The sequence below is a fragment of the Ornithorhynchus anatinus genome, chromosome 6, assembly GCF_004115215.2.
Source record: "Ornithorhynchus anatinus isolate Pmale09 chromosome 6, mOrnAna1.pri.v4, whole genome shotgun sequence".
In the NCBI taxonomy this organism is placed as follows: Eukaryota; Metazoa; Chordata; class Mammalia; order Monotremata; family Ornithorhynchidae; genus Ornithorhynchus; species Ornithorhynchus anatinus.
In genome coordinates this window covers 654,727-677,771 of record NC_041733.1, presented here as the reverse complement: position 1 = coordinate 677,771, position 23,045 = coordinate 654,727, and the positions used below count along the sequence as shown (strand labels likewise).

Below are 23,045 nucleotides of genomic sequence, written 5' to 3'. Positions count from 1 at the left end.
AGCCCCGGGGCCGGGCTCAGAAGCGACTCCGTGCCCTCCTCTCCCCGTGCAAGTTGGGTATCGTGGAGGACCGGTGTAGCACGTTGGCCACCCGGGGTCTCGCTGGGGCCAGCCGGCCCGCGTCCGAGGGGGTCCGGCCCACCCGGCGAGGGGCTGTTTTCCGCGGGCCGGCTTCCGTTGGCCTCAGGGGACCTGGGCTCCGGCCCCGGGCCGTCCTCCCCCGAAGCACCTGGGCGCGGGGTCGCAGCCGCGTGGCTCCGGGAGCCCGCTCGGCCGGCCGCACCCAGCGGCCGCGGCGGAGCGGAGGCCCGGGCCGTTGTCGTGGGACGCGGGAGGCGGCGCGGCTCAGCGGAAAGAGCCCGGGCTTTGGGGTCCGGGGTCATGGGTTCGAATCCCCGCCGCTCGTCGCCCGTGCGACTGTGGGCGGGTCACTTCACTTCTCTGGGCCTCAGTTCCCTCATCTGTAAAATGGGGATGTACCGTGAGCCTCACGTGGGACGACCCGATGACCCCGTATCTCCCCCAGCGCTCAGAACAGTGCCCTGCACGTAGTAAGCGCTTCGCGAATACCAGTATGATTATTACGAGCCCCGCCGGTCGCCTCGGCCGGGGAGCTCTTAGGCACTCTGTGGCCGAGGGGCCCCAACCCGTCGGATTGGCGAGGCGTCCTGGGTCGGGAGGGCCGGAGGGCGGCCTCCCCGTCCGGCGGCCGGTGGGAGCGGCGGGCCGAGCCCCCCCCCCCCCCCCGCCGCGGTCTCGCGAGGCGGCCCCCGGTGGAGCGGCCAGCACGCCTCTGACTCCTCCGCCGTTCCCCAGCCGCCCCGTCGGAGGACGGGGGCTCGCAGGTGACCGAGTATGTGGTGGACATGGCGGGCGGCGAGCAGGAGGAGCGCCGCCAGGTGTACCGGGGCCCCGAGCCGGACTGTACCGTCAGCGGCCTGCTGCCCGGGAGAACCTACAGCTTCTGGCTCAAGGCGGCCAACGTCGCCGGGGTAAGGCGGGAACCCTCCCACCTGCGCTCCCACACCTCACCAACCCCCCCCCCCCCCCCCCCCACCCCCGCTCACCCCCGCTCACCCCCCGAGCCGATCGCCGTGCCTTCTTCTAGTTCGGCCCGTTCTCGGGCCCAGAGGAGATCGCCACCGCTCCGGGGCCCCCGGAACGGTGCGGCGTTCCGCTGCTCGCCTGTAAAGCCGCCACCTGCGTCCTGGCCAGCTGGGAGGTACGTTCCCGGCAACGGGGAGGGCGGGACGGGAGGGGGGTCCGCCTTCCGGCGGGAACGAGGCGGGGGCAGGAGGAAGAGGGGCGGGTACTCGCCGGGGAGGCGGGGGGGCCGGGCTGGGGACCCGCCGGCGGGGGCCCACTCTGTCCCGTCCGGTGAGCCGGTGTCTGGTCGTGTCCCTCCGGGCTGTCCGGCTTATTCGTTCCGTGGTATTCACTGAGCGCTTCCTACGTGCAGGGCTGCGTACTAAGCGCCGTACCGGCCCAGAGCCCCCGGGCATCCCCGCGGCTTCCGGGCCGGGCGGACGAGGCCTGGCCGGGTCCGGGCCGCGGAGGGGGCCGGGAGGGGGTAAGAGGGGGACGGCGTTCCGTGTGGGGCGCGGTCAGGAACGCGCCCTGCCTCTCCAGGTCCCCGCGTGCAACGGTGCCGAAATCAGCGATTACAAGCTGGAGTGGGGCCAGACGGAGGGTTCGATGGCGGTCATCTACAGCGGTCCCTGCCCGAGTTTCGAGGTGAAGGGCCTCGCGCCGGCGACCACTTACCTCTGCCGGGTCCAGGTACGGATGCGGCATCTCCCCCCCCCCCCCCCCCGCCCCCCGGCCCCCGTACACACCCCTCCGCCGTGGGCCCCCGAGGACCTCCCGGGAGCACGGCCGGAACAGAAGGCCCAGTGGGAGCATTGAGCTCCTGCGCATCTGTCAGGCTCAGGGCTAGCGGAAAGAGCCCGGGCTGGGGAGTCAGAGGCCGGGGGTTCAGATCCCGGCTCCGCCGCTCGTCAGCTGTGTGACCCGGGGCGAGTCGCTTCTCTGCGTCTCGGTTACCTCATCCGTAAAATGAACGTTGAGACCGTGAGCCCCACGTGGGACAGCCTCGTCGCTTCGTGTCCTCTCCGGCGCTTAGAACGGTGCTTCGCACGTGGTGAGCGCTTAACAGACGCCCTCGTCGTTATTACGAGAAGCAGCGTGGCGCAGTGGAAGGAGCCCGGGCTGGGGAGTCAGAGGTCGTGGGCGCGGATCCCGGCCCCGCCGCTTGTCTGCCGCGCGACCGCGGGCGAGACGCTCCACTTCTCCGTGCCTCGGATACCTCGTCTGTAAAACGGGGATGAAGACTGTGCGCCCCACCCGGGACATCCTGATCGCCTCGTATCCTCCCCGGCTCTCGGAACGGTGCTCTGCGCCTAGTAAGCGCTTAACAGATACCACCGCCGTTTGGACACCACGTATCGTCCGTGGACAGTCAGCAGCCCCTCGCTCACACCCCGCCTCCTCCCCGGAGTTCCCTCTCCCTTCACGTCCGACAGGCTGTCGCCCCCCCCGGCCTTCAAAGCCCTTGGGTCATTCACACGAGGAAAGGGAGACCCGAAGAAGTGAGGTGACTGGCCCGAGGTCACACGGCAGGCGGCGGAGCCAGGATGGGAACCCGGGTCCCGCGACTCCCAGCACCGTGCTCCCTCCCCCCCTCGGACACGCGGCTCGTCCGACCGCCGCCGATGTGAATCGGCAGCGGGGCCGATATCCGGGGACACCCCCCCCCCCCGGGACCTGGGTTTCGGGGAATCACTTGGAGAGAGGCGCGGCCCGGCCCCTCCTGACCCTGACGGGGGACCTTTCCGCTTTCAGGCGGCGAACGCCGCCGGGGCCGGGTCGTTCGGGGAGACGGGCCGCGTGACCACGCCGGCGTCGCCGCCGGCCGCGGTGACGGTGCTGCGGGTCCTGGAGGACGGGCCGGCCGAGACCCCCCGGCCGCCGCCGGCCACCACCCTGGCCCTGCGGTGGGAAGAGCCCAGCTGCCACGGCGAGGAGATCACCGGCTACAACATCGACTACGGAGAGAGGCAGGCCGTGGCCGTGACCCGGGGGACGAGCCACGTCCTGGACTCTCTGCAGCCGGACACGGTCTACAGGTAGAGGGCGGATGGTCCCTCCCCCTCCCGTGCCGCGCGGATTCATCCGTCCGTTCGATGGTGGTTACCGGGCGCTTACTACGTGCGGACCACCGTACCGAGCGCTTGGAATGCACTTGCGATCGGGCGGGCGAGGGCCGCCGTGGAGCTCTGGGGCGGTCTTCGCCTCAGGCGTTGACCTCGAGCGGTCGGCGTCACGCGGCGTCCCCAAACGTCAGGGCCCGGGCGACGACCTATCCTCCGTCGTAGGCGCGGTCGTGGTCCGTCGGTCAGCCGGTCGTATTTACGGGGAGCTTCCTGCGTGCGGGGCGCCGTCCTGAGCACTTGCAAGAGTACGGTGTAACCGTCAGTTAACCTTCCTTGCCCCTGGTCCCGCCCGCCGGTCCCGGGCCTCGCGCCGGCCCTCGCTTCGGGACGACGAGGGCCGGGCGGGCGTCGGTCCGGGGCCGGGCGGCGAGGCGGGCCCCGGGCCGGGCCGGCGGTGACCCCGCCCCTCCTCCCTCGCCCGCAGGATCAGAGTCCAGGCCGTCAACAGCCTCGGTCCCGGGCCCTTCGGCCCGACGATCAGAGGCAAGACGCGGCCCCTCCCCCCGGCCCCTCCGCCGCTGGAGTGCGCGGCGGTGGGCTCCCAGAGCCTCAGGCTCAAGTGGGGCGACGGGCCGGGCCGGGCCCCGCATCCCAACCCCACGCAGTTCACCCTGCAGATGGAAGACCGACCCGGCAGGTGAGCGGGCCCCGAGCGGCACCTCGGCCGTGGGGCCGGCGAGGGCGCTTCCCCGCGGCTCGGCGCGGAGGGCCGGGCGAGGCCGACGCCGTGCCGGTCCCGTGGGGTCTCCGCCATCCCTTTGGCGACGGTCGCCGAGCGGCGTCCCCGGGCCTCCGGAAGCGGGGCGACGGCCCCGTGGGCCGGGGCGGGCGTCGGTCGCGGACGGTCATCTCCGGCAGGTTCGTCACGCTGCACAGCGGGCCCTGTCACACCTACAAGGTGCAGCGGCTGAACGAGGCCACCGCCTACCGCTTCAAGATCCAAGCCTACAACGGAGCCGGGGAGGGACCCTTCTCCGACGTCTACACTTTCGCCACCGCCAGGTCTCCGCCGTCGGCGCCGAGGGGTAGGTGACGGCTCGGAGCCGCGGCCCGGGGCAGAGAGCCGCGCGGCCCGGCGGGTTCCTCCGGGAAGGCTAGTCCGTCCGGCCCCCCGGGGACCGGCGGCGGTCAGGCTCCGGTTTCTCTCCCGGGCTCCCGAAGAGCCGAGGACGGCGCCCCGGCGCGCGCGGGGAGGTCCGAGCCGCCGGAGCCCGAGACGGCGGCGGCGGGGGGGTCGGCGTCCGGTCACGGACGGGCTCCGCGGGCCGGCCCGCGGGAGGGACGACGGGGCCTCTCCTCCCGTTGGCAGAAATCCTCCCGTTCGTCCGTCGCCCCGGGGACGGCCCGAGGGAAGCCGGGGGTCGCGGCCCCGACGGGGAGACGGGCGGCCTCCCACGGAGTCGTCCCCGGGCGCGTCGACCCGCTTCGGAGGGAGGGCGGGGCGGGAGGGGGGTCACGGGACGGGCTCACGTCGGTCGGCTTTTCCAGCGCCCAGGGTCCGTCGGCTGGCCGACGGGCTGTGCGAAGTGACGTGGGAGCCGGTGGCCCCGATGAGGGGAGACCCCATCGTTTACCTGCTGCAGCTGGTCCACGGGCGGGGCGCGGAGCAGGTACGGTGGCGTGCGCCGGCCCCTCTTCCCGGCCCCGGGGCCCCCCGCGAGCCGCACGGGGCACCCACCCCCGTGTCCCCTGTCCCCCGTCCCCCCCCCCAGGTGTACAAGGGACCGGAGACCTCATTCCGCCTGTGCAACTTCCAGCCCGACCCCGACCACCGGGTGCGGGTGTGCGCCGGCCGCCGGTACCGGGACGCCGCCGGGCCGCAGGAGCTCTGCGGGCCGTACAGCCCGGGCGCCGCCTTCCCCTGCCCGAAGCCCGCGGCGACGGGGCCGGAGCCGGAGGCGGCGCCGGGGCCCGGGGCGGGGCCGGCCCGCCAGACCGAGCTGAGCGACGAGCAGTTCGCCCTGATCCTGGTGGTGGGGTTCGCCGCCGTCGCGGTGCTGTTCGCCGCCGTCATCCAGTACTTCATGATCAAGTGACGGGCCGCGGCGCCGCCCCGACCGGCCGCGGGGTCCCAGCGGGAGCCGTGGCCGGGAGCGGCGGGCCGCCCTGCCCTCCCTCCGGCCGGTCCCGGAGGCGGGGGGCGCCCCCTCTGCCCCTGAATCTTCGGAACGGTCCCCTTCCCGGCCCCCTCCCCGCCGGCGCCTCAGGGCGGCCGGCCCTCCTCTTCGGGGTTGGCCCTGAGGAGACGGCACGCAAGCGCCTTACCGGTCCCTCCCCGCCCCGCCGCCCTTCCTCTCCCTCCCCTGGCTCCGGGGACCCCCCAGGGGCGCTGCCGGCGCCGGGTCGCGCCGCGCCTCCGCCGGTCCGGGTCGGGGGCCCGATCCCGCCTCCTCCCGAGGAGCCCGGGGGCCGGGCTCGGCGAGGGCGCCGTCCGGACGCGCGCGGGCGCGCCCGCCGCGGTGTCGGGATCTGGCGCGAGACCGCGCCGGAAGGCTCCGGTCCGCGAAGCCCGCCGGCCGTCGCGCCGAAGACGGGCTGCAAGCCGGGACCGCGTCGGGCCGGGGCGTCCCGCCCGGCGGCGACCCGCCCGGCCGGCCCCCGTCGGCCCACGGGGCCGAGGGGCCGGCGGGAGGGGAGCGGAGGGGCGCCGGGCCCCGCGGCCGGAGGGGAGGGCCCGCGGGGGCGTCCGCGGACCCCCGGCGCGACCGGGGCGGACCCGACGGCGGGAGGGCTGCGACGTGGCGATGCGCGGACCGTCCTCCGACCGCGTTCCGCTCCTCCGGCGGAGAGTTTCCGTCTCTCCCGGCCAGAGCGGCCTCGGGATTTCTCTCTCTCTCTGGCGCCGTCTTGAGAGCCGCGGGACCGAGGCCTTTCCGTTCCGGGGGGTGGGCTTGGGCGGGGACGCTCGGGCTGGAGACGGCAAGTTTTTAACGGCGCGTCGGTCTCGGTCGAGGGGGCGACGGGACGTCGGCCGTGGGACGGGCGTCGACCCCGGTCCCCGGAGTCCGTCTAGTCCCTGCGCGTCGGAGATGGCCCCGGTGGGCGGCGTGTCTCTCGAGAGGTGCGATGGCGGGGGGTCCGGCAAGCCGCCCGGCGGAGAACCGGGATGTTGAGAGACGGCGGAGGAGCCGGGCCGGGGGCGAGGTCGAGGGCGGCGTTTCCTCCGGGAGTAGGTCGGGTGCAATCTGAACGAACCGTTTGGAAAGAAAAGATACGCTCATTTTGTATTCTATTTATTTTGATTAAGAAGTCCTGGAAAAACACGTATGTTTGAATGTATTGTTCTACTTGTAGCAGAACTTTTTAACTTAATCGTCTATCATACCGTGAAAGCCTTTTCTCCCACGACGAGAGAGTTTTATACAGATGATAGTATTTCTAGTTCGCGGAAGAGTTTCTATTCTGCCTTTTTTCTCTCCCCCCCCCCCCACCCCCCCCGCCCCCTTTTTCTCTCAGATTTTTAAAAAATAAAATAGCCCGCTTTCGGCAAACCTCTATTCCCCTCGTTTTTCCCGAAGAGAAATTTAGAAAGGTGCGATGAGAATCGAGGCTGGCTAGGGATGCCTGCCGATCGTAGGAGGGGGGGTTCTTCTAATCAGCTGAAGACGGCTGGATTGGGCTTTCCGAACGCGCGCCGACTGGGATCGCGGCCGCCCCTAGGGAGCGGAAACGCTCCGTACCGATCCCGGAGATGGCATTGTCCGAGCACCTTCCGGGGGAGAGGGTTTTCTGTCAGAGAGTTGGAGGAGACCGGGGCGTTCCGAGCGCGCGGACGCCCCGCGGTGGCACCCTGCGCCAGGCGCTCGCCGCTTCTCCGGGGGCGGCGTCCAGATCTCCCCAGCTTGTGTTAAGGCTGCCGTGCATCTGTAATAACGAAATTGTACTATCAGATAGATAATATATTGAAAACGGCCAATAAACATTACAAAAGCCTTCCGACCCGCTTGTGCCGGTGAGTTTCTCGTTGGGTTTCGCTCGCCGGCCAGAGGGCCGGGAGACGGGACGGGTGCCGTCCGAGTCTTCCGATCCCGCTGGGCGGCTGGGTTCAGAGTCCCGGGCCGGGCGCCCGGGGCGGGCGGAGCACCGCGACGGGCGCCCGGGGTGGGTCCGGCGCCAGACCGGGTGCCCCCGGGGTGGGCGGGGCGCCGGGCCCGGCGTCGGGGGCGGACGGGGCGCCGGGCCGGGCACCCGGGGCGGGCAGAGCCCCGCGGAGGGCGTCCGGGGTCGGCGGGGCGCCCGGCGCTCGTGAGGACGGGGCCCCTGCTCTCCCGGCTCACAGTCCCGCGGGGGAAATGAGCCAGAAATATTTCCGGACCCCGAAAGCCAGAGGAAGAACGGAGATGAAACAGGCGTGGGGACGAAATCGAGGGCGCCCCGGCGGCGGGGGCCGGCGGCGGGACAGACTGGACCGTGGCCCGGGGAAGGCAACCGCCCCATCTCCGCTTCGGGCGGTAAGAGGTAGCGTCGGCGTTTATCGGGCGCTCAGCGCGCGTCCGGCGCAGCGTCCCGCACGGAGGTGCCCAGTAAGCGGTCAGTCGTTTTTACTGAGCACTACGCCGTGCACAGAGCGCCGTGCTAAGCGCTTGGGAACGAGAGGCGGACACGTTCCCCGCCCACGGCCGGCTCACGTGAGCTCGGGGAGAAGCGGCGCGGCGCGGCGCGGCGGAACGGACACGGGCTCGGGAGTCGGAGCCCGCGGGTTCGGATCCCGACTCCGCCGCTTGCCGGCCGTGGGGCTCTGGGCAGGTCGCTTCGCTCCTCTGGGCCCCCGTTCCCTCGTCAGTAAAATGGGCATTCGGATCGCGGGACACCCCGGTCACCTCGTCTCCCCCGGCGCTTTAGGGCAGCGCTTCGCACGTAGCGGAGAAGCAGCGCGGCTCGGTGGAAAGGACACGGGCTCGGGAGTCCCGGGTCGTGGGTTCGAATGCCGGCCCAAGCGGCCGGGTGACCGCGGGCGGGTCGCTTCACTTCTCCGGGCCCCAGTCAGCGTAAAACGGGGATGGAGACCGTGAGCCTCACGTGGGGCAACCTGACGACCCCGCATCTCCCCCGGCGCTTAGAACGGCGCCCCGCACACAGTCAGCGCCTGACGGATACCGACGTGTAAGCGCCTGACGGATACCGCCGTTCGTCTGTTCGCAGTCTACGCCAAGAGATGTCCTAGGCCGACGCTCGGCGTGCGGCGTGCGCACAGATCGACCCGCGCGCTCGGAGGAGACGTGGCCGGCGGCGACGCGGCCCCGCGGTAGAAGCAGCGCGGCTCGGTGGCGAGAGCCCGGGCTTGGGCGTCAGGGGTCGGGGGGGGTTCGGATCCCGGCTCCGCCGCGCGGCGGCCGCGGGACTGTGGGCCGGTCGCCCCCCTCTGAGAAGCAGCCGCGGCTCAGTGGAGAGAGCCTGGGCTTTGGGGTCAGAGGTCACGAGTTCGAATCGCGGCTCTGCCGCTTGTCGGCTGGGTGACTGTGGCCGGGTCACTTCACTTCTCGGGGCCTCGGTTCCCTCATCTGTCCGATGGGGATGAAGACCGGGAGCCCCGCCTGGGACGGCCCGATGACCCCGGATCTCCCCCGGCGCTTAGAACGGTGCCCCGCGCGTAGTAAGCGCTTAACGGATGCCAACGTTGTCCCGTGGCCAGACGGGCCGGTGCCGGACCCGCCGTCCTTCCCGCCCGTGCTGTGAATGCCCGGGCGCGTGCACAGACACGCACGCACGCACGCACGCGCGCGGTCTCTGCGGTGCCGCGGGGCCCCACGTCCGTTCATTCAGTAGTATCGATTGAGCGCTTACTAGGTGCGGGGCGCCGTGCCGAGCGCCTGGAACGAACAAGTCGGCAACGGAACATCTTCATTTTTCCCCGTCGTCTCTTACGGCTCCCGGGGCGTCCGTCCGTTCATTCAATAGTATTTAATGGTAACGACAACGTCGGCGCTGGTTAAGCGCTCGCTGCGTGCCGAGCGCCGGGGGAGACCACGGGGGAGTCGGGCGGTCCCACGTGAGGCCCACGGTCTTCATCCCCGTTCGACAGGTGAGGTCGCCGAGGCGCCGAGGGGTGATTTGCCCCAAGGCGCCCAGCCGACGGGTGGCCGAGGCGGGACTCGAACCCACGACCCCGGACTCCGCAGCCCGGGCTCTTCCCGCCGCGCCGCTTCCCTATTGGTCGCCCGCTTACCACGTGCCGAGCACCGGACGAAGCGCCTGATCCGCCGAGAGCCGCCCGTGGCCGGACGCCGTGCGCCGGGCCGGACCGGCACCCGCCGGAGTCTCCCGGCGCGGGGTGCGAAGGCTTGGTTCTCTGTCCCGCAAACGTCCCCTCCTCCTTCCCTCTTGGCATCTCCGTCTCGGCTCACCCCGCGACGGCGGCACGGGCGCCCTCCGTGCTCACGCTTGGTCGTCCCTAACGTTCTTGTGTTCCTATTGCTGCGTCTCTGCCCTCGTGCCTGGCGCCGACCCTCCCCGACCTCCCTCGTTCTCCGGGGTGAGCGGGGCTCCGACGCTGGGCCGCTGACTGCGCTCCGGGCCTCTGTTTTCCGCGACCCCGTCCTGCCTCTTGGTCCTCCATCTGGCCCACTGGAGGAACAGGTGGAATCGGATGATGATAATCGTAGCGATGTCGGTGTCTGTCAAGCGCTCACTATGTGCGGGGCACCCTTCTCGGCGCCGGGGTAGACACACGGTCATCAGGTTGTCCCGCGTGGGGCTCCCGGTCTTGGTCCCCATTTCGATGATGATGATGATGATGATGATGATGTTGGTAGCGGTTAAGCGCTTACTGTGGGCCGAGCACCGTTCTAAGCGCCGGGGTAGACACGGGGGAATCGGGTCGTCCCGCGTGGGCCTCCCGGTCTTCATCCCCGTTTTACAGAGGAGGGAACTGAGGCCCAGAGAAGTGGAGCGACTCGCCCGCGGTCACACGGCCGACAAGGGGCGGGGCCGGGATTCGGACTCATGAGCCCCGACTCCCAAGCCCGGGCCCTTTCCGCTGAGCCACGCTGCAGGTCACTGAGGCCCGGAGAAGTGAAGCGACTCGCCCGCGGTCACACAGCGGACGGGCGGCGGAGCCCGGGATTCGAACCCGTGACCGCGGACTCCGAGGCCCGGGCTCTTTCCACCGAGCCACGCTGAATAGTGACGTTGCTATCTGTTAAGCGCTTACGACGTGCAGAGCACTGTTCATTCGCTCGATGGTATTTATTGAGCGCTTACTGTGTGCGGAGCACTGTCCGTTCATTCAGTAGTATTTATTGAGCGCCTACTACGTGCAGAGCACTGGACTAAGCGCTTGGAATGGACCAGTCGGCGACAGGTAGTTCTAAGCGCCGGGGGAGACACAGGGGAATCGGGTTGCCCCACGTGGGGCTCACGGTCTTCATCCCCATTTTACAGAGGAGGGAACTGAGGCCCAGTGAAGTGACCCGCCCACGGTCACCCAGCTGCCGAGCGGCGGAGCCGGGATTCGAACCCATGACCTAATCCTAGTAATGTTGGTATTTGTTAAGCGCTTACTACGGGCCGGGCACCGTTCTAAGCGCTGGGGGAGATTCACGGGGTCATGGGGCCGTCCCACGTGAGGCTCCCGGTTAATCCCCATCTTCCAGAGGAGGAGGGTTCTAATCCCGGCTCCGCCACTCGTCAGCTGTGTGACCTTGGGCCAGTCACTTCACTTCCCTGGGCCTCAGTTCCCTCATCTATAAAATGGGGATGAAGACTGCGAGTCTCACGTGCGACGACCTGATGACCCCGTATCTCCCGTGCTCGGCACATAGTACGCACTTAACGAATACCAGCATTATTATTATCTACCTCAGCGTTGAGAACAGTGCTCTGCACATAGTAAGCGCTTAAATACCAGCAGTATTATTATCATTGTCTACCCCGGCATTTAGAACAGTGTTCCGCACATAGTAAGCGCTTAACAAATACCGACATTATTCTTATTATTATCTCCCCCAGCACTTAGAACAGTGCTCTGCGCATAGTAAGCGCTTAACAAATACCATCATGATTATAATTATTATGAATTCTATTTAATTGCCATCGTTTTTACGAGACGTTCCTCCCCTCCACTCTATTCATCGCCATCGTTCTCGTCCGTCCGTCTCCCCCGATCAGACCGGAAGCCCGTCCCCCGGCAGGGACCGTCTCCATCTGTTGCCGACTTGTTCATTCCAAGCGCTTAGTACAGTGCTCTGCACATAGTAAGCGCTCAATAAATAATAATGTTGGTATTTGTTAAGCGCTTACTATGTGCAGAGCACTGTTCTAAGCGCCGGGGTAGACACAGGGGAATCAGGATGTCCCACGTGGGGCTCACAGTCTTCATCCCCATTTGACAGCTGAGGGAACTGAGGCCCAGAGAAGTGAAGTGACCGGCCCACAGTCACACGGCTGACGAGTGGCAGAGCCGGGATTCGAACTCATGACCTCTGACTCCAAAGCCTCTGCTCTTTCCACTGAGCCGCGCTGCTTCTCTGACTACTATTGAATGAATGAATGAAGGAAGGAAGGAATGAAGGGATGAGCAGGGCGCGGCGCTCGGCCCTCAGCCCCGCCCTTCCCCAGGAGGGGGCGGGGAAAAACCTCCCTCCCCCTCTCCCATTGGTCCGCTCCTGCCTGGCGGGTCTCCCCGCCCTCTCATTGGCGAATCCCTCGGCCCCGCCCCCTTAGCGGCTCCCCATTGGTCCGCTCCTGATCGCCCCCCGCCCTCCCATCGGCGAATCCCTCGGCCCCGCCCTCCTAGCGGCTCCCCATTGGTCCGCTCCTGCCCGGCGGGTCTCCCCGCCCTCTCATTGGCGAATCTCTCGGCCCCGCCCCCCCCCCGGCGCCTCCCCATTGGCCCGCTCCCGACCGGCCCCCTCCCGCCCTCTCTTCGGCGAATCCTTCGGCCCCGCCCCCGTAGCGGCTCCCCATTGGCCCGCTCCCGACTGCCCCTCCCTCTGATTGGTGAATCTGTCGGCCCCGCCCCCCGAGCGGCTCCCCATTGGCCCGCTCCCGCCCGGCCCCCTCCCGCCCTCCCATTGGCGAATCTCCCGGCCCCGCCCTCCTGGCGGCTTCCCATTGGCTCGATCCCCCTTCGGGGGCGGGGCTCGGGCGGCGGGGCTATAAAAGGGAGGCGCGGCCTCGGCTTCGCCAGTGTCGGCGAGGAGGCGGAGGGGGAGGATGGAGGCGGCCACCGCGGCCGCCAAGATGGCGTCGCCCAAGAGCGCGCCCAAAGACGCTCAGGTGAGGACGGGCCGCGCCCGCCTTTAGGGAGCGCTTAGTACGGGCCCAGCGCTGTGCTAAACGCCGGGGAGACGTCACCCTCATCAGGTCTCCCACGTGGGGCTCGCGGTCTGCCTCCACATTCTAGTAATGAGATAATGTTGCTATTTGGTAAGCGCTTCCTAGGTGCCCAGCACTGTGCTAAGCGTTGGGATGGATGCAAGGCGATCACAATGATGATGGTATTTGTCAAGCGCTTCCTAGGTGCCCAGCACTGTGCGAAGCGCTGAGATGGATGCAAGGTGATGATAATGTTGGTATTTGGTAAGCGCTTACTAGATGCCCGGCACTGTGCTGAGCGCTGGGATGGCTGCAAGGTGATCATAATGATGTTGGTATTTGGTAAGCGCTTCCTAGGTGCCCGGCACTGTGCTAGGCGCTGGGGGAGAGACGAGGTAATGATAATAGTGATGGCATTTGGTAAGCGCTTACTAGGTGCCCGGCACTGTGCTGAGCGCTGGGTTGGCTGCAAGGTGATCATAATGACGTTGGTATTTGGTAAGCGCTTCCTAGGTGGCCGGCACTGTGCTGAGCGCTGGGATGGAGGCAAGGCGATCATAATGACGATTGGTATTTGGTAAGCGCTGCCTAGGTGGCCGGCACTGTGCTGAGCGCTGGGATGGAGGCAAGGCGATCATAATGACGATGTCATTTGTTAAGCGCTTCCTAGGTGCCCGGCACTGTGCGAAGCTCTGGGGGAGATCCAAGGTAATAATAATGACGATGGTATTTGTTAAGCGCTTACTAGGTGCCCGGCACTGTGCGGAGCGCCGGGGGGAGACAAGCTGATCAGGAGGTCCCACGTGGGGCTCGCGGTCTTTATCCCCATTTTAATAATAATAATAATAATAATAATGTTGGTATTTGGTAGGCGCTTACTATGTGCAGAGCACTGTTGTAAGCACTGGGGGAGATCCGGGGGAATCCAGTTGTCCCACCTATTCATTCATTCAATCCTATTTATGGAGCGCTTACTATATGCCCAGCGCTGTTCGAAGCGCTGGAGTAGAGCAGCGTAACCCAGTGGCAAGAGCCCCGGCTTGGGAGTCCGAGGTCGTGGGTTCAGATCCCGGCTCAGCCGCTTGTCAACTGTGTGACTCCGGGCAAGTCACTTCACTGCCCTGTGCCTCCGTTACCGCATCTGTAAAATGGGGATGAAGACTGCGAGCCCCACCTGGGACAATCCGATCACCTCGTATCCCTCCAGAGCTTAGAACGGTGCTGCGCACGGAGTAAGCATTTAAATGCCGTCGTTATTGTGATTATTCATTCAGTCGTAGAGAAGCCGCTTGAGAAGCAGCGTGGCTCAGCGGAAAGAGCACGGGCTTTGGAGTCAGAGGTCATGGGTTCGTATCCCGGCCCGGCCGCTTGTCAGCTGTGTGACTCTGGGCGAGTCACTTCACTTCTCGGTGCCTCGGTTACCTCATCTGTAAAATGGGCGTTAAGACTGTGAGCCCCACGTGGGACGGCCTGATTCCCCTCTGTATCCCCCAGCGCTCAGAACGGTGCTCGGCACATGGTAAGCGCTTAACGAACGCCCACATCATTATCATCATCGTATTTATCGAGCGCTTACTATGTAGCAGAGCACCGGACTAAGCGCCTGGACTGGACAATCCGGCAACAGAGAGAGACCGTCCCTGCCCAACGGCAGGCTCACGGTCTAAAGAGAATAATGACGTGGGTGTTGGTGAAGCGCTCACTATGCGCCAGGCACTGTTGTAAGCGCTGGGGCGGTTAGAAGGTAATCTGGTTGTCCCACGTATTCATTCATTCGGTGGTATTTATCGAGCGCTTACTATGTGCAGAGCACCGTCCTAAGCGCCTGGAAGGTACGGTTCGGCATCAGATAGTGACCGTCCCTGCCCGGCGATGGGCTCACGGTTTTCATTCCCATTTCGATGATGAGATCACTGAGGCCCGGAGACGGGAAGGGACTTGCCCAAGGTCACACAGCGGACAGGCGGCGGAGCCGGGATTAGACCCCGCGACCTCTGACTCCCGAGGCCGGGCTCTCCCCACTGGGCTGGGGAGTCAGAGGTGGTGGGTTCGTTCAGTAGTATTTATTGAGCGCTCGCTACGCGCGGAGCACCGGACCAAGCGCTCGGAGTGTAATCCCCGGAGGGGTGAGGAGGGCGGGAGCGGGTTCGAGGGCTCCGAGAGACGCGCCCCCCCCCCCCCCGTCCGTCCGTCCGTCCGTCCGACCCGTCCGTCCGTCCTTCCCGCAGGTGATGGCCCAGATCCTGAAGGACATGGGGATCACGGAGTACGAGCCGAGGGTCATCAATCAGATGCTGGAGTTCGCCTTCCGTGAGTGAGCCGTCCGAGCCGGGGCGGGGGGTGGAGTCGGTATCTCTTAAGCGCTCGCTACGTGCCAGGCGCCGTTCGCGGCTGCCGGGGGGTGATCCGAGGTCCTGAGGTTGTCCCTCGCGGGGCTCCCGGTCTTCACCCCCGTTGGACGGGTGAGATGACCGAGGCGCAGAGAAATGAAGTGACTTGCCCGGAGTCACCCAGCTGCCAAGTGGAAGAGCCGAGATCAGAACCCAAGACCGCTGGGTCCCAAGCCCTCCTAATGATAAGAATGTTGGTATTTGGTATCGGTTAAGCGCTTACTATGCGCCGAGCACCGTTCTGAGCGCCGGGGTAGGCACAGGGGAATCAGGATGTCCCACGTGGGGCTCCCGGTCTTGGTCCCCCTTTGACAGATGAGGGAACTGCGGCCCAGAGAAGTGAAGCGACTCGCCCGCGGTCACCCAGCCGACAGGTGGCAGAGCCGGGATTCGAACTCATGACCCCGGAGTCCAAAGCCCGTGCTCTTTCCACTGAGCCACGCTGCTTCTCTGATAATAAGGACGTTGGTATTCGACAAGTGCCCACTGGGTGCCGAGCGCCGTTCTAAGCGCCGGGGGAGATCCGAGGGCATCGGGTCGGCCCCCGTGGGGCTCCCGGTCTCCACCCCCGTTTGACGGGGGGGGGGGTCGCCGAGGCGCCGCCGGGATTAGAACCCGCCACCTCTGGCGTCCTCCCCAGGGCTTGAAATGACGACCCTGTACCCACCCCGGCGCTGAGAACGGTGCTTGGCGCGTAGGAGGCGCTTTAACAAATGCCGTCATCGTCGCCGACGGTGCCTGGCGCGTGGGAAGCGCTTAACGAACGCCGTCGTCGTCGTCGTCACTGCTGTGTGCTCTGCACGTAGTAGGCGCGCAGTCAATACTATTGAATGAATGGATGAATCGTTAGGATGAGAAACCTCTCCGGGGCTGCGATGGTCTGCCCGTTGCGCGCAGCGTGCCGGCCGGGGAGGCGGGAGAATCTGGGTTCCGGGCCCGGGCCCGCTACTCGATGATGACGAGCCCCGCCGAGGGGTCACCTCCTCCGGGAGGCCTTCCCAGACTGCGCCCTTCCTTTCCCTCTGCTCCTCCTCCGCGTTCCCCCTCCTCCCGCCCTCTGCTCTTCCCCCTTCCCCTCCCCACGGCCCTTGTGCCCGTTTATGTATATCATTTATTACCCTCTTTATTTCGTTAATGGTGCGTGTAGGTCTGTGATTCTATCTATCTGGATGATGTGGATGCCGGGCTACTTAGAGAAGCAGCGCGGCTCGGTGGAGAGAGCCCGGGCTTGGGAGTCAGAGGTCACGGGTTCGAATCCCCGCCACGTGTCAGCTGTGGGACCGTGGGCGAGTCACTTCTCTGGGCCTCGGTGACCTCATCCGGAAGATGGGGATTGACCGGGAGCCTCAGGTGGGCCGACCGGATGGCCCCGTATCTCCCCCGGCGCTCAGACCGGTGCTCGGCGCCTAGTAAGCGCTCAACGGATACCAGCAGACACCGACGTTGTCATTATCGGAGGAGCAGCGTGGCTCAGCGCGGAGAGCCCGGGCCTCGGAGTCGGGGGTCGTGAGTTCGACTCCCGGCTTTGCCGCTTGTCAGCTGTGTGACTGTGGGCGAGTCACTTCACTGGGCCTCAGTTCCCTCATCTGTAAGATGGGGATTAACCCCCATGGGGCAACCTGCTGACCCCGTATCTCCCCCCAGCGCTTAGAACGGTGCTCGGCACCTAGGAAGCGCCTAACAAATACCAACGTTATTATTACTTGTTTTCTTCCGCTGTCCGTCTCCCCCGTTTAGACTGTGAAGCCCGTTGTTGGGCAGGGATGGTCTCGCTCTCTCTCTGGTGCAGTCCAAGCGCTTAGTATTCTTTTTCCCTCTGCCCCCCCCTTCACCTCTCCGCAGCTAAACCCTCTTCTCCCCCCTCCTCCCGCTCCTCCTCCCCCTCTCCCGTCCCACCCCCTCGGCGCCGTACTCGTCCGCTCCGCTGTCCGTATCTTGGCCACCCCGTTCATTTCGTTTAATGCGATGGTGATGTTGGTATTTGTTAAGCGCTTACTATGTGCCGAGCACTGTTCTAAGCGCCGGGGTATACGAGGTAATCAGGTTGTCCCACGTGGGGCTCACAGTCTTCATCCCCATTTTACAGGTGAGGTCACTGAGGCACAGAGAAGTTAAGTGACAAGTGGCAGAGCTGGGATTCGAACCCATGACCCCTGGCTCCCAAGCCCATGCTCTTTCCACTGAGCCACGCTGCTCCTCTATGCACATCACCCTGATTCTAGTTAGCCGCCGTCGTTTTGACGAGACGTTCCTCCCCTCGACTCCCTTTATCGCCGTCGCCCTCGTCCGCCCGTCTCCCCCGATCAGACCGTGAGCCCGTCCGAGGGCGGGGACCGTCTCTGTCTGTTGCCGACCTGTTCGTTCCAAACGCTCAGTACGGTGCTCTGCGCAGAGTAAGCGCCCAGTAGATACTATCGGATGCCGATTCCGCCCACAGGAGGCGCTCAGTAAATAGGATTGAACGAATGAATAACGATGACAGCTGTTAGGCGCTGACCGTGTGCCAGGCCCCGTACTGAGCTCCGGGGTGGTCACGGGCAAATCGAGCTGGACACGGACCGTGCCCCGTGTGGGGCTCACAGTCTCGACGGCTGTTCCACGGATGGGGTAACCGAGGCACGGAGAAGTGAACCGACCGTCCCGGGGTCACGTAGACGAGCGGCGGAGCCGGGATTAGAACCCACGACCTTCTGACCGCCGGGCCCGTCCTCCATCCCCTACCCCCTTGCTGGTACTTGTCTGCCGCGTGACCTCGGGCAGCTTACCTTCTCTGTGCCTCGGTCTATAACCCCCGTCTATAAAATGGGGGTTAACACACCGTGAGCCCCCTGTGGGACGGGGGCTGGGTCCAACCTGATTATCTTGTATCCACCCCAGCGCTTAGTACAGTGCCTCTTGCCTAGTGAGGGCTTAGGAAATACCATAAAACACATCCCGAATCGAGCTCCCGGAGGGGGAGGGAGGGAGGGAGGGCGTATCCTAAATAGGAGTGGCTCGCATTCTCGTTCTTGCGGGGTCGCCCGCTGGGACCCTTGTCGTGGAGCAGATGGATGGCACGGTGATAGAATTCTCCGCTATTCATCTGTTATCGTGATCCTGTTGACGGAGCGCTTACTGTACGCAGAGCGCCGTAAGCACGTTGGTATCTGTTAAGCGCTCACTGTGTGCCAGGCACTGTTCCGATTAGACCGTGAGCCCGTCAGAGGGCAGGGACCGTCTCTATCTGTCGCCGACTCGTTCGTTCCAAGCGCCTAGTACGGTGCCCTGCACGGAGTAAGCGCTCAATAAATGCTATCGAATGGATGGAAGCACGGAGGTAGCTCAAAGGTGATGGGGTTGTCCCACGTGAGGCTCAACGGTCTTCATCCCCGTTTCACAGATGAGGGAAGTGAGGCACGCAGAAGCGAGGCGACTTGCCCCAAGTCCCACAGCTGGCAAGCAGTGAAGCCGGGATTAGAACCCACCACCTCTGACTCCCAGGCCCGGGCTCCTTCCACTGAGCCACGCTGTTTCTCCAAGGGCCTCGGAGAATATACCGTAGCAATAAGCGGACGCGTTCCCTGCCGACACTGAGCTTACAGTCCAGAGAAGCGGCGGGGCTCAGTGGAGAGAGCCCGGGCCTGGGAGTCGGAGGTGGTGGGTTCGAATCCCGACTCTGCCGCTTGTCAGCTGTGTGACCGGGGTCAGGTCACCTCACTTCTCTGGGCCTCAGTGACCTCGTCTGGAAAATGGGGGTGAAGACCGTGAGCCCCGCGTGGGACAGCCCGATCACCTTGTCTCCCCCAGCGCTCAGAACGGGGCTCTGCACAGAGTAAGCGCTTAACAAATACCAACTTTATCATCATTAGAGGGAGGGAGACGTAAATGTAAGTAAATTACAGGTATGTACAGTGCTCTGCACGTAGTAAGCGCTCGATAAACACTATCGAATGAATATGTATAAAAGTGCCGTGGGGTTGGGAGATGGGGATAATAATAATAATAATAATGATGATGTTGGTATTTGTTAAGCGCTTACCGTGTGCCAAGCACTGTTCTAAGCGCCGGGGTAGACACAGGGGAATCGGGTCGTCCCACGTGGGGCTCCCGGTCTTCATCCCCATTTTACAGATGAGGGAACTGAGGCCCAGAGAAGTGAAGCGACTCGCCCACGGTCACCCAGCCGACAAGTGGCGGAGCCGGGATTCGAACCCATGACCTCTGACTCCAAAGCCCGGGCTCTTTCCACTGAGCCACGCTGCTTCTCTGATGAATGAGTGGTGCAGAAGGGAGAGGGAGAAGAGGAAAGGAGAGCTTAGGGAAGGCTTCTTGGGAGAGAGTGATCGCCTGTCGGATTTGAGGAGGGAGGGAGGGAATTCCAGGCCGGAGAGGTGGCATGTGGGCAGTTGAAGTGGCGGGATAGACGAGATTGAAGTACAGCGAGAAGGATAACGTCAGAGGAGCGAAGCGTGTCTGCGTTCGTCCGTTAGTAGGAGAGTAGCGAGGTGAGGTGGGAGGGGGCAAGGGGGCAAGGGCAAGGCGGCGGTGGATGGGCAGAGTTTCCCGAGCAGTGGGGAAACGTGATTCGGCCGTGCAGTCGTATTTATTGAGCGCGGAGCACTGTACTGAGCGCTTGGGATGTACAGTTGGGCAACCGATAGGGACAGTCTCTGTCCAACAGCAGGCTCACAGTCTAAAAGGTTGAATATTCTTGTAGAAAAATGACTGGGGCAACCGGAGTGAAGAATGGACCGGAGTGGGGAGAGACAGGAGGCAGGGAGGTCAGCAAGGAGGCCGCTAGAGTAATCAAGGCAGGGTGATGATGATGATGACGTTGGTCTTTGTTAAGCTATTTGCCGAGCGCTGTTTTAAACGCTGGGGGAGATACGGGGTCATCAGATTATCCCACGTGAGGTTTACGGTCTCCGTCCCCATTTTACGGATGAGGGAACCGAGGCCCAGAGAAGTAAAGTGACTTGCCCGCGGTTAGACAGGCGGCAGGGCGGGGATTCGAACCCGTGACCTCCGAAAAGTGGAAAAGTTTGCATGGGGAGGAGAGGGCGGATTTCAGCGATGTTGCGCAGGGTGAACTGACACGGTTTAGTGACGGATTGAGCGTGGATTGGGATGAATGAGAGAGGAGGCGAGGGTAACGCCTAGACTGGGCAACGCTCAGGTCACGGGCTTGTGAAACGGGGAGGACGGTGGTGCCCTCTCCAGTGAGGGGAAAATCAGGGGGAGGACAGGGTTCAGGCGGAAAGATAAGTTCTGTTTTAGTCCTGACCCCAGCGTGAGCGTTCTCGTTTGGGGAATGTTGGGAGCAAGTAGCTCCCCTCCCCCAGTCGGGCGTCCGGCGGGAGACCCGCCTGAGCCGGCCGGGCCGCCGGCGGCTCGTCCGGCGGGAGAGGGGGACGGCAGGAGCGGGCGGCGTCCCGCCGGAGACCCGCGGGGGCCGGTGGGAGTTGAACGGCGGCCGGTGGGGAGGAGCGAGCTCCCCCGCTCCAGCGGGCCCGCCTCTGATGGCCACGCCGCCTTCCCGTCCCAGGGTACGTGACCACGATCCTGGAGGATGCCAAGATCTACTCGAGCCACGCCAAGAAGTCGAACGTCGACCCAGATGACGTGAGATTGGCGATCCAGTGCCGCACCGACCAGTCGTTCACTTCCCCTCCCCCCAGGGATGTGAGTGGCCTTTCTCCTCCCCCCCCCCCCCCCCCCCCCGCCCCCGCCCCGCGGCACGGTGAGCCGGTCCCCCAGACCCTGAGCGTGATCGGGTTGTGGCCCGGGGCGGCGCGGCGGTGCTCACCGCCGCCTCTGCTTCCAGTTTCTGTTAGACATCGCGAGACAGAAAAATCAGACCCCGCTCCCCCTCATCAAGCCGTACTCCGGCCCGCGGCTGCCCCCGGACAGGTACTGCCTCACGGCTCCCAACTACCGGCTGAAACCCCTGCAGAAGAAGGTATGTGCGCGGACCTCCCCCCGGGCCGGGGACCCCTCTTGGCCCTCGGCCGGTCCCCCCGCCGCCGATGGGCCCCGGCTGGACCCGTGCAGGCCCCTGTCTCTGGGACCCAACTGCCCTGGGGTTGCTGCTGGCCCCGTCTCCCCGTGCGATTGGCCGCGCCAGGCGGGGACCCCGGAGACCTCTCGCTCCCGTCTGGGGGCCGCACTGGGGATGCCACCGAGGGTGGGGAGGACCCGAGGCGCGAGGGCCGGTCCGCGAGGAAGGGGGCCGCTGCGCGGGGAGACTCCGTCCGTGTGACGGTCCGGGAGGGAGGCGACCGAGAGTCTCGTGGAGGGCAGCGAAGGGGAGGGGGCCCCGCGCGGATCGGCCCCCGGAGGTTTCAGTCGACATCTGCCCTCCCCTCCCGCAGGTGTCGTCCTCGGCCGGCAGGATCACCGTGCCGCGGCTCAGCGTCGGCGCCGTCGGCAGCCGCCCCAGCACCCCCACCCTGGGTAAGGGCTCCCCGGGGCCGGGCCGACGGCGGGGGGATGGTAGGGGGACGCCACGGGGGCGGCACGGCCCGGGGCAGTCCAGGCCCCCGGTGCTGCCGGGAGGGGGAGGGGACCGATCCCGTCCCCCGATGTCCAGAACCGGCCGTGGTTCTTCCCTCCTCCGCCCCGCTCCCCGGGATCGACTCTCGCTGTGGTTTCAGGAACCCCTTCGGCCCAGGCGGTATCGGTGTCGGCCAAAGTGGGGGGCCCCGTGTCCCTGGCCGGCCAGAGGTTCACGGTGCAGATCCCCAACTCCCAGGCCTCCAACGTCAAGTCAGGTGAGCACGGGGCTGGGGGGGCGGGGGGCCGGCGCCGAGCCGAGCGGACTCAGTCTGTCGACCGTGGTCTTCGGCGCCCGCCCGACCCTTTTCGGTGGCCTCGACCGCTCCGGCCTGGCCCCGATGACCACTAGGGCTGGGGTTTGGGCGTCTCTTTGTTTGAAGGGTTCGGGAGCTCTTCGGGGCGGGAAGGGCAGGGAGCTCGGGGCCGGGGCGGGGCCGCCCCTCACTTGGCTTCCTGCCCCGGCGGGGGCCTCCGAGTGACGTGACGGTGTCGGACCTTCGCCCAGCCCTTCCCGCGAGCCCGGCGGTCCAGAACGTGCTCATCAACCCCTCCCTCATCGCATCCAAGAACATCCTGATCACCACCAACATGGTGGCGGCCACCCAGAGCGCCGGCTCCGAGCCCTCGGGGCCGCTCAAACGGAAGCACGAGGACGACGACGACCTGGACGGCCTGTGAGGGGCCGGGCCGCCGGGAGGCGGCACCTGCGAGGGGGCATCGAGTCGGACGCCGGGTTAGTGGCGCGACGCAGCCGGGACCGTTGGGTTGGTTTTCGTCTGAGGGAGCGGGGATTCCGACAGCCTTCGGCCCCGGGAAATAAAGCTGCCGCCCTCCTCCTCCGCCCGTTAGGAATGAATCCGGGAGCTTGTTCTGCCCTCCCCGTTGCGCTCGGCAAGGGGCGGGCTCCGGACCATCAGCTCGGACGCCGCTTTCCGTCCCGCACGCGGCTCGCCGTCAGGGAGGGAGGGCGGCCCAGGGGACCGAGGCCCCGAGAGATTCAGCCGCTTGCCTGAAGTCACGCGGTCGAGCCGGGGCTAGAAGCGGGACTCCCGCCGGCCCTTCCCCCTCTCCGACAGCCCCAGCCGGTGACGCTCGGGTCCCCAGCGCGGCCCGGATGTGGGCGGTGACCGCGGGCAGGTCCGGTAATGATCGCTGACACCTCGTGAGCCCCGTGGGTGGGTTGCAGTTGGGCTCCGCTGACCGGGACCCCCGGTTCCCTTCCAGGTCCTCGGGGTCCCCACTCCCCTGTCGCGCCGAAGGGAGACAGGCGAGATGTAGCGGGCGGGGCGGAGGCCTGGGAGTCAGAGGGTCATGGGTTCTAATCTCGGCTTGTCCGTTGTGTGACCTCGGGTAACTCACGTGACCTCTCTGGGCCTCAGGTCCCTCATCTTTTTTTTTTTAAAAAAAAAAAAAAAAAATGGGGATTAAGCACGTGAGCCCGACGTGGGCCGGGGACTGTGTTCAACCCGATTAACTCGTTTCTGCCCCGGTGTTTAGAACAGGGCTTAGCACACGGTAAGCGCTTAGCGAGTACCGTAATTTATAATTATTATTCTCCCGTGAACCAGCCCGACCTCACGACCCCCACCTGCGCCAGGCGAGCACCCCTTCGGACCGTGGCCGGGGGTCACCCGAGGAGCATCCTGCCGCTGTG

General features: G+C 65.7%; 2 protein-coding genes across 2 annotated transcripts in view; both read left to right on the top strand.

Annotated features, from left to right (window-relative positions):
- LOC100091680 (fibronectin type-III domain-containing protein 3A-like) overlaps window positions 1-5,777 on the top strand; it is a 37,857-nt gene extending 32,080 nt beyond the window's left edge. Inside the window, exons 19-26 of the mRNA XM_029067582.2 lie at window positions 817-992; window positions 1,109-1,222; window positions 1,630-1,779; window positions 2,842-3,125; window positions 3,637-3,849; window positions 4,071-4,237; window positions 4,701-4,822; window positions 4,925-5,777. Of these exons, the coding sequence (XP_028923415.1) occupies window positions 817-992; window positions 1,109-1,222; window positions 1,630-1,779; window positions 2,842-3,125; window positions 3,637-3,849; window positions 4,071-4,237; window positions 4,701-4,822; window positions 4,925-5,248 (1,550 nt within the window). The 3' untranslated portion in view covers window positions 5,249-5,777. The remainder of the gene's footprint in view (window positions 1-816; window positions 993-1,108; window positions 1,223-1,629; window positions 1,780-2,841; window positions 3,126-3,636; window positions 3,850-4,070; window positions 4,238-4,700; window positions 4,823-4,924) is intronic.
- A 6,566-nt stretch (window positions 5,778-12,343) lies between these two features.
- On the top strand, window positions 12,344-22,239 carry TAF9B (TATA-box binding protein associated factor 9b). The gene is made up of 7 exons (XM_029067106.2): window positions 12,344-12,428; window positions 14,696-14,777; window positions 20,382-20,518; window positions 20,661-20,795; window positions 21,208-21,289; window positions 21,490-21,606; window positions 21,897-22,239. Exons 1-7 carry the CDS (start codon window positions 12,366-12,368, stop codon window positions 22,067-22,069), a joined length of 789 nt encoding a protein of 262 aa, XP_028922939.1. The 5' UTR covers window positions 12,344-12,365; the 3' UTR covers window positions 22,070-22,239.
- The last annotated feature ends 806 nt before the right edge of the window (window positions 22,240-23,045 follow it).

What these genes read in the sequence shown, in the direction of transcription:
- TAF9B (XM_029067106.2), top strand. Translation starts at nt 12,366, where the DNA reads ATGGAGGCGGCCACCGCGGCCGCCAAGATGGCGTCGCCCAAGAGCGCG. An exon ending in CTTCCCCTCCCCCCAGGGAT is followed by an intron (nt 20,519 to 20,660) that starts GTGAGTGGCCTT and finishes CTCTGCTTCCAG; the next exon opens with TTTCTGTTAGACATCGCGAG. An exon ending in CCCCAGCACCCCCACCCTGG is followed by an intron (nt 21,290 to 21,489) that starts GTAAGGGCTCCC and finishes CTGTGGTTTCAG; the next exon opens with GAACCCCTTCGGCCCAGGCG.